At 43.5% G+C, this 15,721-nt stretch overlaps 1 protein-coding gene across 1 annotated transcript in view; it reads left to right on the top strand.

The window, feature by feature from the left end:
* The window catches only part of clcn2a (chloride channel, voltage-sensitive 2a), a 43,243-nt gene that overhangs the window by 22,581 nt on the left and 4,941 nt on the right, over positions 1–15,721 (top strand). Inside the window, exons 9-20 of the mRNA XM_082960815.1 lie at positions 28–112; positions 234–335; positions 10,785–10,887; positions 11,182–11,337; positions 11,593–11,662; positions 11,752–11,862; positions 12,829–13,042; positions 13,235–13,368; positions 13,781–14,040; positions 14,459–14,567; positions 14,622–14,671; positions 15,069–15,134. Of these exons, the coding sequence (XP_082816941.1) occupies positions 28–112; positions 234–335; positions 10,785–10,887; positions 11,182–11,337; positions 11,593–11,662; positions 11,752–11,862; positions 12,829–13,042; positions 13,235–13,368; positions 13,781–14,040; positions 14,459–14,567; positions 14,622–14,671; positions 15,069–15,134 (1,460 nt within the window). The remainder of the gene's footprint in view (positions 1–27; positions 113–233; positions 336–10,784; positions 10,888–11,181; positions 11,338–11,592; positions 11,663–11,751; positions 11,863–12,828; positions 13,043–13,234; positions 13,369–13,780; positions 14,041–14,458; positions 14,568–14,621; positions 14,672–15,068; positions 15,135–15,721) is intronic.

Here is a 15,721-nt window from a genome sequence, read left to right as displayed (position 1 = left end):
CTCTCTTTCTCTATGTCTTTCTCTCAGAGACCATCACAGCCCTCTTTAAGACACGTTTCCGCCTGGACTTCCCCTTTGACCTCCAGGAGCTGCCAGCCTTCGCCATCCTGGGGTATGAGTTTCTTGTGTGTCTTTTGTGTCCAACACGCCCAGGTCTGACTCCTCCTTATTCTGATCACTTCAATGGCTATTGAACTAGAATGGTGTGTGATGCTGTCCCCTCTCCTCCTCAGGATTGCGTGTGGTTTTGGCGGGGCTCTCTTTGTCTACCTGAACAGACTGATAGTAGAGTGTATGAGGAAACAGAAGACCATCAACAAGTTCCTGCTCAGGAAGTGAGTCACACATACACACACACACACACACACACACACACACACACACACACACACAACTTCGTACACTGCTACACACACACACAGCGCCGGCTCGCCCTTTACGTGGACCACACACTGCGCGTCGGAGGCCCAGACCAAAAAAGGGAGTTTGAAAGAAAAAAAATAATACAAAAAAAAACTATTTCACCTTTATTTAACCAGGTAGGCAAGTTGAGAACAAGTTCTCATTTACAACTGCAACCTGGCTAAGATAAAGCAAAGCAGTTCGACACATATAACAACACAGAGTTACACATGGAGTAAAACAAACATACAGTCAATAATACAGTATGCAATGTGAGCAAATGAGGTGAGATAAGGGAGGTAAAGGCAATAAATAGGCCATGGTGGCAAAGTAAATACAATATAGCAATTAAAACACTGGAATGGTAGATTTGACAGTAGATGAGTGCGCAAAGTAGAAATACTGGGGTGCAAAGGAGCAAAATAAATGAATAAATAAATACAGTAGGGGAAGAGGTAGTTGTTTGGGCTATTTATAGATGGGCTATGTACAGGTGCAGTGATCTGTGAGCTGCTCTGACAGCTGGTGCTTAAAGCTAGTGAGGGAGATAAGTGTTTCCATGCGTGCTACGGGTGGGTGCAGCTATGGTGACCAGCGAGCAGAGATAAGGCGGGACTTTACCTAGCAGGGTCTTGTAGATGACCTGGAGCCAGTGGGTTTGGCGACGAGTATGAAGCGAGGGCCAGCCAACGAGAGCGTACAGGTTGCTGTGGTGGGTAGTATATGGGGCTTTGGTGACAAAAGAGATGGCACTGTGATAGACTGCATCCAATTTGTTGAGTAGGGTGTTGGAAGCTATTTTGTAAATGACATCACCAAAGTCGAGGATCGGAAAGATGGTCAGTTTTACGAGGGTGTGTTTGGCAGCATGAGTGAAGGATGCTTTGTTGGGAAATAGGAAGCCAATTCTAGATTTAACTTTGGATTGGAGATGTTTTATGTCTGGAAGGAGAGTTTACAGTCTAGCCAGACACCTAGGTATTTGTTGTTGTCCACATATTCTAAATCAGAACCGTCCAGAGTAGTGATGCTGGACGGGCGGGCAGGTGCAGGCAGCGATCGGTTGAAGAGCATGCATTTAGTTTTACTTGTATTTAAGAGCAGTTGTAGGCCACGGAAGGAGAGTTGTATGGCATTGAAGCTCGTCTGGAGGGTTGTTAACACAGTGACCAAAGATGGGCCAGAAGTATACAGAATGGTGTCGTCTGCGTAGAGGTGGAACAGAGACTCACCAGCAGCAAGAGCGACATCATTGATATATACAGAGAAGAGAGTCGGCCCAAGAATTGAACCCTGTGGCACCCCCATGGAGACTGCCAGAGGCCCGGACAACAGGCCCTCAGATTTGACACACTGAACTCTGTCGGAGAAGTAGTTGGTGAACCAATCGAGGCAATCATTTGAGAAACCAAGGCTGTTGAGTCTGCCGATGAGGATGTGGTGATTGACAGAGTCGAAAGCCTTGGCCAGGTCAATGAATACGGCTGCACAGTACTGTTTCTTATCGATGGCGGTTAAGATATCGTTTAGGACCTTGAGCGTGGCTGAGGTGCACCCATGACCAGCTCTGAAACCAGATTGCATAGCGGAGAAGGTACGGTGGAATTCGAAATGGTCGGTGATCTGTTTGTTAACTTGGCTTTCGAAGACCTTAGAAAGGCAGGGTAGGATAGATATAGTTCTGTAGCAGTTTGGGTCAAGAGTATTCCCCCCCCCCCCCTTTGAAGAGGGGGATGACCGCAGCTGCTTTCCAATCGTTGGGAATCTCAGACGACACGAAAGAGAGGTTGAACAGGCTAGTAATAGGGGTTGCAACAATTTCGGCAGATAATTTTAGAAAGAAAGGGTCCAGATTGTCTAGCCCGGCTGATTTGTGGGGGTCCAGATTTTGCAGCTCTTTCAGAACATCAGCTGACTGGATTTGGGAGAAGGATAAATGGGGAAGGCTTGGGCGAGTTGCTGTGGGGGGTGCAGTGCTGTTGACCAGGGTAGGGGTGGCCAGGTGGAAAGCATGGCCAGCCGTAGAGAAATGCTTATTGAAATTCTCAATTATAGTGGATTTATCGGTGGTGACAGAGTTTCCTATCCTCAGTGCAGTGGGCAGCTGGGAGGAGGTGCTCTTATTCTCCATGGATTTTACAATGTCCCAGAACTTTTTTGAGTTTGTGTTGCAGGAAGCAAATTTCTGCTTGAAAAAGCTAGCCTTGGCTTTTCTAACTGCCTGTGTATATTGGTTTCTAACTTCCCTAAAAAGTTGCATTTCGCGGGGGCTGTTCGATGCTAATGCAGAACGCCACAGGATGTTTTTGTGTTGGTTAAGGGCAGTCAGGTCTGGAGAGAACCAAGGGCTATATCTGTTCCTGGTTCTACATTTCTTGAATGGGGCATGCTTGTTTAAGATGGTGAGGAAGGCATTTAAAAAAAAATAACCAGGCATCCTCTACTGATGGGATGAGGTCGATATCCTTCCAGGATACCCGGGCCAGGTCGATTAGAAAGGCCTGCTCGCTGAAGTGTTTCAGGGAGCGTTTGACAGTGATGAGTGGAGGTCGTTTGACCGCTGACCCATTACGGATGCAGGCAATGAGGCAGTGATCACTGAGATCTTGGCTGAAAACAGCAGAGGTGTATTTAGAGGGCAAGTTGTTTAGGATGATATCTATGAGGGTGCCCATGTTTACGGCATTGGGGTTGTACCTGGTAGGTTCATTGATAATGTGTGAGATTGAGGGCATCAAGCTTAGATTGTAGGATGGCCGGGGTGTTAAGTATGTCACAGTTTATGTCACCTAGCAGCACGAGCTCTGAAGATAGATGGGGGGCAATCAATTCACATATAGTGTCCAGGGCACAGCTGGGGGCAGAGGGTGGTCTATAGCAGGCGGCAACGGTGAGAGACTTGTTTTTAGAGAGGTGGATTTTTAAAAGTAGAAATTCAAATTGTTTGGGTGCAGACCTTGATAGTAGGACAGAACTCTGCAGGCTATCTCTGCAGTAGATTGCAACACCGCCCCCTTTGGCAGTTCTATCTTGTCTGAAAATGTTGTTGTTAGGGATGGAGATTTCAGAGTTATTGGTGGTCCTCCTAAGCCAGGATTCAGACATGGCTAAAACATCCGGGTTGGCAGAGTGTGCTAAAGCAGTGAATAAAACGAACTTAGAGAGGAGGCTTCTAATGTTAACATGCATGAAACCAAGGCTTTTACGATTACAGAAGTCATCAAAAGAGAGCGCCTGGGGAATAGGAGTGGAGCTAGGCACTGCAAAATGCAGCACAACTACAAATAAACTAACGTTCTCTCAAGTCATGTTTTGGGCCCAAGGGTTATGAGGTGTGGGGCCCCCAACCATTTCTCGCTTTGGGCCCACAAAAGGCTAAAGCCCCGAGTTCTTCCCTAAATGAACAGCAGTGTATTATAGAGAAGATAAACACTGTAAAACAGAAAGGGAGCACCTGAGCAACACCCACTTTTTTTACCAGAAAACTATCATGATCCTTTGGGTAATTTGTTATTTTTAATGATTAGTAATGTTTTGAGCTAGTAGACGTGTCCATGTTATATATGATATAATAATGAACAGATTGCATTTCGTGTCCCGGTCACCTCAAGATGAATGGTTTTGATCACTGAAATGTTTTACTTCATTCCGCACGCCACTGTTTTAGTTCAGTGCCGTTAAAAAGCACAACTGTAGGTGCACCACTGGTGTATAAAATGAAAAGCCACCTGCAAAATATATTTTTTGAATCTATTTTGTTGTGCCGTTACATTTGTATGTTGTTTCATGTCCGACGGTGTTGGTCACATGGTGTTGTTACATATCATTTGAGAAGCGCGCACCATGAACAAATTCAATTTGTAATTTCACTTTTCCTGTAAGAACCATGATGAACATGGCTCGGTCATGTCTTGGCATCGCTGTATTGCAGCCTCTGACTCTGCCTTCCATCAGCCTAGTAAAGGTTGCACCTTCGCAGACAACTCCATGTCCGGTAGGGACCTCGCAATTGAGAAATAATCAGTAGACCTAATATTACATGATTAAATCTCTGAGAGAAAAAAATCCCCCCCAAGCTGTGTACAGGCATTTAACACAATTCTGCACTTTGCCATCCATTTCCCAACATCAATCGGTTAAATGACATTGTTAAAATATTTTCATTCAGTTACAAAAGTAACAGTCCTGGGTGAGCCCCTGATGCGAGCCCACCGTGGCCACTTTGAGGTTACAATGTAGCCAATATGTATGCGCTAAATGGAAAAGCACAGAATAATTTGTTTTGTCGATAAAACAAACCGCTCTGCTTGGCTTGGTAAGGAACAGATCGAAATTCAGTGGGGGGAGGGGCTGGTCTAACTCAAGATGTCATAAAAAATGATGCACCCCCTTCCCAAAGTAAAATATTTCCACATATAAATAAATGTAACACTCTCCTCCCTCATAGAATGAACTCAAAATAATGTTTACGACCACAAATAACAATAACTGTAGCGACCCTGTGTTTATAAATATGGATATTTTTATGGCACAGTCGCAGGGCTACGAGCTCACTCTCCCAGCATGTTTTATTACACTATGATCAACCGGCTGCAGACAATGATCAGCTAGGGGGAAATCAGATTTTTTACATTTGGATGCCATTTTTATAATTATATAAAATATATGCAACAAATTCTCCACCAATAGGTTTCTGTGCCAATGCACCACACAACCAATAAACAAAGCATACCGACTTAGGCACTTCAATATCATAGCTTGCATTTTCAACAACACAATAAATAGACTATTTCAATCTTGACAAACAGAAAACACATCCCTCCCTACCTTGTAGGCTTACCCAGTATAAAAGGCTTGGCTTGACAATCTCCCAATGTCATTCAACTTTTTGATGTTTTGTAACAGATGTCTCTTTCCATTCATCAATTGGCCGCTGCACAGCTTGGATTGATTGATTTTGTTTGTACACAAAGATTTATACACAAAGGTTTTTTCAAGTGACAGGGATTGCACAGTAAAGTCGGGGACGTATTTCTATTGTGGCCCCTGTGTTTTACATAAATACATATACAATGACATAGATACAGACACATTACAAAGATGGAGAGACTAAAACATGCTCAACCTCCAGATGAGTATGAGGGGGGAGTTTAAAATACAATTCTTAAAAGCTTGTTTGGCTGATAGATCATTTTTTTGATGTTTGGAGCTGCTGGTGAACCATGATGTGCAGGGATAATCATAGTGACACTGGACTAGTGCACTTGCCATAGTCTTTAGGGTGTATATAGCTAGGTTTCCATCCAATTGGCGACAGATTTCATGTGAATATTCAAAAATCTTCACAAAAACAATATGCCATTTCAGCGCTGGACAACATGACAGGGAACATGTTAATTTACCGGACATTTGAGACATTTCTTGGACATCCTACACATTCAGATCCAACCTGGCGCAGACAGCCCCATCAATAAACGAGGGCTGTTGGCCACATTTAAGTGTCCTTAAAAACAGCCGATAACAAATTACTAAAACACTATTCCTTGTGTGTCGATGTGTAGCATATGCAACTATATATCCATTTTTTTTTTTCTTTAGGTACTTTTCTAAAACAATAATTGTCCACCTCACGGCTCAGCTGTCAGATATTTGAGCACTAAATGTATTAGGGAATTGCATGCAAATGCTTAGGTGTCCACTGTATGACCATAGTTTAATAGGCTATATACATCTTCACTGTTGACGTTGAGACTGGTGTTTTGCGGGTACAATTTAACGAAGCTGCCAGCTGAGGAAATTTGCTTTTCTTTCAAAAACAAGGACATTTCGAAGTGACCCCAAACTTTTGAACGGTAGAGTATAAATATATAACGGCTGAGAAGCTTTGGCCTAACCCCAGAGAGATAGAGAGCATGCTACGACACCGACATGCATTTCTTCATGTCAGATGGCTACTGAGTCTGCCCTACAGATATAGACGTACAGAAGGAGGGTAATTCGTACGTTTCAGATCCAAATATTTATATTGTTATATTATAGGCCTGAAACAGTCTTCCTCACTTCAAGTTCAACTGTCGGAGTCAGTTGGAGCGCCTGGGGAGCACTGCCTTCAGAAGAAGAGAATGTAAACCAGGAACCCCCCACCCCAAAGCAACAACAAAAAAGTTTGACAACCCTCCCCTATTTTGGACCACACCTCCCCCACCGTACATGTTGATCTGTCCCTAAGTAATATCGACAAAATAAGCCATTTCTAATATGTACGCTGCTAAAACAAGTTAATTTTAAACATTTTCATGGTGACATTGCTTCAGCGCCCCTAAAAAATATGAATGTGCTTGCTGGGAATACAATTTTGCTATTCCTCATACTTTTCATGATTTTCTTCACGATTTGTTGTCAAATATGTAGTCCTGTAACTGCAGGCTACAGATTGGTTCAAATGTAAAACCCTTTTTTCTCTTAAAGGCAACATTCTCAAGGTAGACTACTGTAGAATGGTTTCTGTACAAATTGTGTGGTTTTAAGAACCAAAATGCAAATACATTATGTATGTAGTGCTGTTCTTTGTTTCTATTGATTGAATTAGAACTACACAATAACAAAATATGCAGGCTGTATATGAGTAGCTTGCAACATTTTTTTTGTATGAAGTAGCCTTTATGAAATAAATGGTTGGAGACCACTGCTCTAGCCCAAACTGTTCAAGTATGACCCAGCTTCACCTGGAATGCTTTTCCAACAGTCTTGAAGGAGTTCTCACATATGCTGAGCACTTGTTGGCTGCTTTTCCTTCACTCTGTGGTCCAACTCATCCCAAACATATCTCAATTGGATTGAGGTCGGGTGATTGTGGAGGCCAGGTCATCTGATGCAGCACTCCATCACTCTCCTTCTTGGTTAAATAGCCCTTACACAGCCTGGAGATGTGTTTTTGGTCATTGTCCTGTTGAGCATTGTCCCACTAAGCACAAACCAGATGGGATGGCGTATCGCTGCAGAATGCTGTAGCCATGCTGGTTAGGTGTACCTTGAATTCGAGAATAAATCACTGACAGTGTCACCAGCAAAGCACACCCACACCATCACACCTCCTCCTCCATGCTTCACGGTGGGAACCACACATGCAGAGATCATCCGTTCACCCACTATGCGTCTCACAAAGGCACGGCGGTTGGAATTAAAACATCTTTGGGTCTTCCTTTCCTGTGGAAGTCCTCATGAGAGCCAGTTTCATCATAGTGCTTGATGGTTTTTGCGACTGGACTTCCACAGGAAAGGAAAGTTCTTGACATTTTCCGGATTGACTGACCTTCATGTCTCTACGGGATCGGTGTCCTTATACCGGGACGGTTGATGCTAACGTGCGCTAACATGTGCTAATGTGACTAGAATGACATTGTAAGTAACAACAAACATTCCAGGACATATTCTACCCATATAAAAAAAATCCATGCTATTGTTTGAGGAGAGTGCACAACAACCAAAAACTTTTTTCACGACAACTGGTTTGATGCATTCACCTCTGAAGGTAAATAATGTACTTACATTCAGTAATCTTGCTCTGATTTGTCATCCTGAAGGTCCCAGAGATAAAATCTAGCATAGTTTGTTTGATAAAATGCATTTTTATATTCAAATGTAGGAACTGGGTTCTACAGTTTGAACCCTTGCTGTCTCTGGTTCCAAACCCACTCCGCCCGGCCATCTAGATGTGTGAAAGTTAGTGTATACGTTAATGATCCATGTATGACATTCCTGGGAGTGTGTAAACTTAAATTTAGTATTACCGTATAATTTTTGTATGTTCTCTATAGTTATGTACTTGAAAATGTATCAATTGACCAATTTGGCACATTTGGGTAGACTTGATACAAAATACTGTGCAGTATTGCAATGCTTTACTGGATCAATCTAAATTGAGCCTAAACTGCAATATTATATTACGGCCTTTCTCATGCATTTCAAGTATTATCTTTTAACAGATCTAATGTGTTATATTCTCGTACACATTTCCACAAACTTCAAAGTGTTTCCTTTCAAATGGTATCAAGAATATGCATATCCTTGCTTCAGGTCCTGATCTACAGGCAGTTAGATTTGGGTATGTAATTTTATGCGAAAAATGAAAAAAAGGGTTAGATCCTTAAGAGGTTTTAAAGTAATGATGGACTGTCGTTTCTCTTTGCTTATTTGAGCTGTTCTTGCCATAATATGGAATTGGTCTTTTACCAAATAGGCACACCTGTTAATTGAAATGCATTCCAGGTGACTACCTCATGAAGCTGGTTGAGAGATGCCAAGAGTGCTCAAAGCTTCCATCAAGGCAAAGGGTGGCTACTTTGAAGAATCTCAAATATAAAATATATTTTGATTTGTTTAACACTTTTTAGGTTACTACATGATTCCATATGTGTTATTTCATAGTTTTGATGTCTTTACTATTATTATACAATGTAGAAAATAGTAAAAATAAAGAAAAACCCCTGTAATGAGTAGGTGTGTCCAAACTTTTGACTGGTTATATATGGTTATAACATACATACATACATACATACATACATACATACATACATACATACATACATACATACATACATACATACATACATACATACATACAGTGGGGGGGGGGGGGGAGTATTTGATCCCCTGCTGATTTTGTACGTTTGCCCACTGATAAAGAAAGGATCAGTCTGTAATTTTAATGGTAGGTTTATTTGAACAGTGAGAGACAGAATAACAACAAAAATATCCAGAAAAATGCATGTCAAAAATGTTATGAAATGATTTGCATTTTAATGAGGGAAATAAGTATTTGACCCCCTCTCAATCGGAAAGATTTCTGGCTCCCAGGTGTCTTTTATACAGGTAACGAGCTGAGATTAGGAGCACACTCTTAAAGGGAGTGCTCCTAACCTCAGCTTGTTACCTGTAAAAAAATCACCTGTCCACAGAAGCAATCAATCAATCAGATTCCAAACTCTCCACCATGGCCAAGACCAAAGAGCTCTCCAAGGATGTCAGGGACAAGATTGTAGACCTACACAAGGCTGGAATGGGCTACAAGACCATTGCCAAGCAGCTTGGTGAGAAGGTGACAACATTTGGTGCGATTATTTGCAAATGGAAGAAACACAAAAGAACAGTCAATATCCCTCGGCCTGGGGCTCCATGCAAGATCTCACCTCGTGGGGTTGCAATGATCATGAGAACGGTGAGGAATCAGCCCAGAACTACACGGGAGGATCTTGTCAATGATCTCAAGGCAGCTGGGACCATAGTCACCAAGAAAACAATTGGTAACACACTACGCCGTGAAGGACTGAAATCCTGCAGCGCCCGCAAGGTCCCCCTGCTCAAGAATACATATACATGTCCGTCTGAAGTTTGCCAATGAACATCTGAATGATTCAGAGGACAACTGGTGAAAGTGTTGTGGTCAGATGAGACAAAAATGGAGCTCTTTGGCATCAACTCAACTCGCCGTGTTTGGAGGAGGAGGAATGCTGCCTATGACCCCAAGAACACCATCTCCACCGTCAAACATGGAGGTGGAAACATTATGCTTTGGGGGTGTTTTTCTGCTAAGGGGACAGGACAACTTCACCGCATCAAAGGGACGATGGACGGGGCCATGTACCGTCTAATCTTGGGTGAGAACATCCTTCCCTCAGCCAGGGCATTGAAAATGGGTCGTGATTGGGTATTCCAGCATGACAATGACCCAAAACACATGGCCAAGGCAACAAAGGAGTGGCTCAAGAAGAAGCACATTAAGGTCCTGGAGTGGCCTAGCCAGTCTCCAGACCTTAATCCCATAGAAAATCTGTGGAGGGAGCTGAAGGTTCGAGTTGCCAAACATCAGCCTCGAAACCTTAATGACTTGGAGAAGATCTGCAAAGAGGAGTGGGACAAAATCCCTCCTGAGATGTGTGCAAACCTGGTGGCCAACTACAAGAAACGTCTGACCTCTGTGATTGCCATCAAGGGTTTTGCCACCAAGTACTAAGTCATGTTTTGCAGAGGGGTCAAATACTTATTTCCCTCATTAAAATGCAAATCATTTTATAACATTTTTGACATGCGTTTTTCTGGATTTTTTTGTTGTTATTCTGTTTCTCACTGTTCAAATAAACCTACCATTAAATTATAGACTGATCATTTCTTTATCAGTGGGCAAACGTACAAAATCAGCAGGGGATCAAATACTTTTTTCCCCCACTGTATGTGTGTGTGTATATATATATATATATATATATGGCATTGAACAAGAACTGTCAACTTGAAATGCAAACTTGAGTTCACATAAACATAATATTGCAAACGTATTATTAATTTATCATAGCAGGACTCACTCACTCACACTAATGAACCCACAGCTCCTCTCTCCATGTCAGACGTCTGGTGTATCCTGCTATGGTCACCTTGATCATCTCAACCCTCACCTTCCCCCCTGGGTTTGGACAGTTCATGGCTGGACAGGTCAGAAGTTACACTTTTTTATATATCTGTGTCTGTGTATCTATCAACCACAATGTGTATGATACATTTTTCAAAATATTAGACCAGGGATGCATGTCATTTGTCTAAAACAGCTTCCTTCCTTGTCCCCTTCATAGTCTCTGATATGAAGGATCAGTTCTGTGTTGTCTTCACATATCCTATTCTGTTAGATCAGATAATGGAAGGAGATGAGCAAAGGAAACCATTTTAGACTATTACGATTGATACAGTATATCCCATGCCTAACAGTTGTGTCTCTCCTTGTCTCCTCAGCTGACGCAGCATGAGTCCCTGGTGGCGTTGTTGGACAACCGAACATGGTGTCGGCAGGGCGTTGCCGAGGAGTTTGACTACATCAGCCACTCACACGCCTGGAAACACCCCCAGGTTAACGTCTTCATCACTCTCATCCTCTTCATCGTCATGAAGGTACGTGCTCATTTATTTGAGATCGAGAGAGTGGGTTTCTGTGTGGGTTTAGGATAGGTGAGGCTGATATTGTTTATTTTTAATCATTTTTATTTAACCTTTATTTATCCAGGTGAGTCAATTAAGAACACATTCTTACACATGATGGCCTGTCTCGGTGTGAATCTGTGATTGTGTTGATGCCCCAGTGTGTCTGTTTTCAGTTTCCTCTATTACCCTTCTCTCACACACGTCTCTATCTTTATCTCTCCTCAGTTCTGGATGTCTGCAGTAGCTACCACCATGCCTGTGCCATGTGGGGCCTTCATGCCAGTTTTCCTCATTGGTAAGTCACTTGCTGTGTGTGGGAATTGGTGTATTTAGCCATACACACTAAAAACACCTGTGTGTACACTTTATGTATGGGATGTGCAGGTGCGGCATTTGGACGTTTGGTAGGAGAGACCATGGCAGTCATGTTCCCTGATGGCATCCATGCTGATGGCAGTGTCTATCCTATAGTGCCTGGCGGCTATGCTGTAGTGGGTGAGTACATCACCAGTTGCATTAAAACTATCCTGTTTTTTGCTTTCAAGGCCCCATTACAGCTCTAACGTGTTCACTTATGGCTGAATCCAAACCTGAGACTACTGAATTTAACCATAGGCCCCTCCATTTTGGCTCTCTCTGATGTGATTGAATCTGCAGACGGTGCACGACTAGTTGCACGAAAACAAACCCGTTTTTTTTTACGGCTCTTACATGTCCACTTATACATAAAACAAAATCTGACACTTCACCATAGGGTCTATCTTGGCTGTTTCTGTTCTCTGATGTGATTGAAACTGCAGGCGGTACTCCACCAGTTGCACTAAAACCAACCCGTTTTTTCATCTTCAAGGCCTCATTACGGCTATTTTGTATCTACTTATGGGCACCATCTTGGATCTTTCTGTTCTCTAACATGATTGAAAAATGCAGGCGGGTGTGATGCCGAAGCTATTTTCGTCAATTGTGCTAGATTATTGAATGTGACTGATGAAAATGTATTCTGCTAAGATAAAGCAGATAAGCAGGTTATGGATTGAAATAAAAAGTTAAATCATTTTCTGCTCCTCATTGATCTGATAGATTAGTAGAACATCAGAGGGAACAATTAATTAAACTTTTTGGACAGAAACGACTTGTTGGATAAATGTAACTAGTACAATCACATCGCTAGCTTGAGCTTTCATTTGTTTTGTTGTCTAAAACAGTAAAGCTAACAAATAAACGTACAGTAGCATTGAAAACCTGTTCACCATCTATTGCTTATGAAACAGTTTTTTTTGTGGAGAGATGTAATGAATGAAATGTGGACTCACCCACTACTCCAGAAGCACCGCGCTTTGGCTGACCCTGTGCTACCAGCTTAACTGTACTCTCTGTAGTTGTGTAAAAAAACAAAACATTCCACCACTTTGGACCAAGTCATATTCATCATCATCCACACTGTGTATCCCTCCTCCCCAGGTGCAGCGGCGTTGTCGGGGGCAGTGACTCACACGGTGTCGACAGCAGTCATCGTGTTTGAGCTGACGGGTCAGATCAGCCACATCCTGCCGGTGATGATAGCGGTGATCCTGGCCAACGCCGTAGCCCAGTCCCTCCAGCCCTCGCTATACGACTCTATCATCAGGATCAAGAAACTACCCTATCTCCCTGAACTGGGCATGGGGCACCACGAGTAAGTCTGTCTGTCCATCTTTCCTTTGCTTTGTTTATGTCTCTATCTCCCTTGCTTTCTCTTACTCCCTTTTCTTTATTCTCTTATGTTTTCAACTGTCTTCTTGACTGATTCTCTCTTCTTAACATTATTTCTTGTCCTCTTTTCGTCTTACCCCTTCTTCTGCTCTCTTCTCCTCCTCTCCTCCTTCAGGAAGTATAACATCCGTGTGGAGGACATCATGGTTAGAGACGTGCGTTACATCACTCTCTCCTCCTCCTACCGAGAGGTACAGGAGGTCCTGATGACTGGACAGCTGAAAACACTGGCCCTGGTTGAGTCCACAGGTAAGGGTACGTGTGCAACTGCACATCTATAGTCAGCTATAAATCCAAGATGCATCCTTCCTCCATGACACATTTCTCCCTCTCTACCGCTTTCCTTCTTCTCTCCCGTGTCTTTCACTTCTTCCAGCTTTTTGTTTTTGTGTCCTATTCCATCTATTCCGTACTCTGCTTATTACTCTCCCTTACTGTTCCCTCTTTCTCTCCTCTCCTTTCTCCCCTGTTCCCTGCACCCCTTTTCTCTTCCTCTGTCTCCTCTCCCTTATTCTTCTTTACTCTTTTCTCCCCTATTTTGTCACTTTCTTCCTATCCCACTCTTTCCCTCCCTCCCTCCCTCTTTCCCTCCCTCCCTCCCTCTTTCCCTCCCTCTTTCCCTCTTTCCCTCCCTCCCTCCCTCCCTCCCTCCCTCCCTCAGACTCTATGATCCTGTTGGGTTCTATAGAGCGCTCCCAGCTCCAGTCACTCCTGTCCCTCCAGCTGGGTCCAACGCGCAGGCTCGACCACCTCCGGAGGCATGCCCAGGACAATGGCACACACACACACACACTGGGCGCACATGCACACCTGAACAGCCTGGACACCATGGACAGTCCCCCCAGCCCACCCTGCACACACACACACTCCTACACCTCTAACACCTCCAATACCAGCGCACGCCATGGGGTTCGCTTCCTGGTGAGTGTAGCGGAGGTGAGTCGGACTCCCGCTCACGTGAGGAGTTAGCCCTGCGTGCGACTTAAAGTCACCGTTACCATCGAGAGTGGGGGGTAGTTTGGCTGAAGGTTATTACACATAATGTGGGGATGTGTATTTGGATGGACAGATATTGGTTACAGAAAACATTTGAGTCAGGGTGTGTGTTTGGAAAGGTGTGTGTTAGGATAGGTGTGTGTATGTACAGTAGGTGTGTGGGGCTGGTTTGGTGTGTTTGGTAGAGGACGTCTGTGAAGTTTGCCTTACAGTATGTGGGGCATCTTCAGTACTTCAGTATGACATCTAGTGTCTACAGTACCTCTAACCTGTGTGTGTGTGTGTGTGTGTGTGTGTGTGTGTGTGTATATTGTGTGTGTGTATATTGTGTGTTTCTATCTAGATCTCAACAGAGGAGTCCTCCTTCAGTGCAGCTGTGTCCAACTCTCAGCTGCCACTCAAATCTGCAATGAAAACAGTCCCTACTATTCACAACACAGAGGCACCCAACAGTATACATACTCTCTCAATTAATAGAGACACCCTGACTCCCTCTCCTCTGTCAGGCTCTCAGCAGACCCTTTCCTGTGGTGACCCTGAGAGAGAGCTACTCGAGGTGAGTGTGCGTGTAAGTGTGCCTGTAAGTGTGTGTACGTGCATGTGATTATGTTTTTGTGTGTATGCTTGTATCCTCATATGCCTCCTTCCTTTACGTCCACTCTGTCCTCACAGAATCTTTAGTAACTTTAAGCCCCAGCTTTGCTGTAACATAAGATTGCGCTGATGTTACGCCATTGCACCTCTCCTCCCTCTCCTTAGTAAGAGAAGCATAACAAGTGTTCTGCGTTGCAGTAACATTGTATTCATTTTTATATCACCCACTATCCGTCTCCTCTCTCCTTATCAGCTGGTAAGACCATTATAGAGTATAACGTTGCTGTAACGTTGTTTTTAGGTTGTTAACGTTGTGCTAACGTTGTGCTATGTTACTCCCTTCCCTCCCTGGCTTTAAGAGCCCGGCAGAGCCAGAGGCTCCTGAGAGCAGGGGGCCCAAACGAGTCAGGATCTCCATGGCGGCGGTAAGACTGCCGCCCGCATTAGAGCCCGTTGCTAAGTAACCGTTGCCTAGCGACCTAGCATAGAGCAAGTGACCGACCAAAATCGCTTTGGGTACTTTTACCAACCCAGAATATACTGCCGCTTTGTAACACTTTGTAGAGAGAGAGAAATGAGAAGGAGAGAGGAAAGCACAATTGACCAAGTCATTTTAGTGATTCAGGTGATTATTTAGCCAACAAAAGCTAAATCAACAGTGACTCACAAAGCCGGCTGAGTAACAGCGTAGCTGCAGGGGCAGAAACATGCACTTTTGATTGTGGTATGTGTTGTTAGTCTCATTGTTTGGTATGTGTTGTTTGTCTCATTGTTTGGTATGGGTTGTTAGTCTCATTGTTTGGTATGGGTTGTTAGTCTCATTGTTTGGTATGTGTTGTTAGTCTCATTGTTTGGTATGGGTTGTTAGTCTCATTGTTTGGTATGGGTTGTTAGTCTCATTGTTTGGTATGGGTTGTTAGTCTCATTGTTTGGTATGTGTTGTTAGTCTCATTGTTTGGTATGGGTTGTTAGTCTCATTGTTTGGTATGGGTTGTTAGTCTCATTGTTTGGT

The sequence above is a fragment of the Salmo salar genome, chromosome 14 (genome assembly GCF_965601325.2).
Source record: "Salmo salar chromosome 14, fSalSal1, whole genome shotgun sequence".
NCBI lineage: Eukaryota > Metazoa > Chordata > Actinopteri > Salmoniformes > Salmonidae > Salmo > Salmo salar.
Note: the sequence above shows the minus strand (reverse complement) of the source record. Positions and strands in the feature narration are given on the sequence as shown.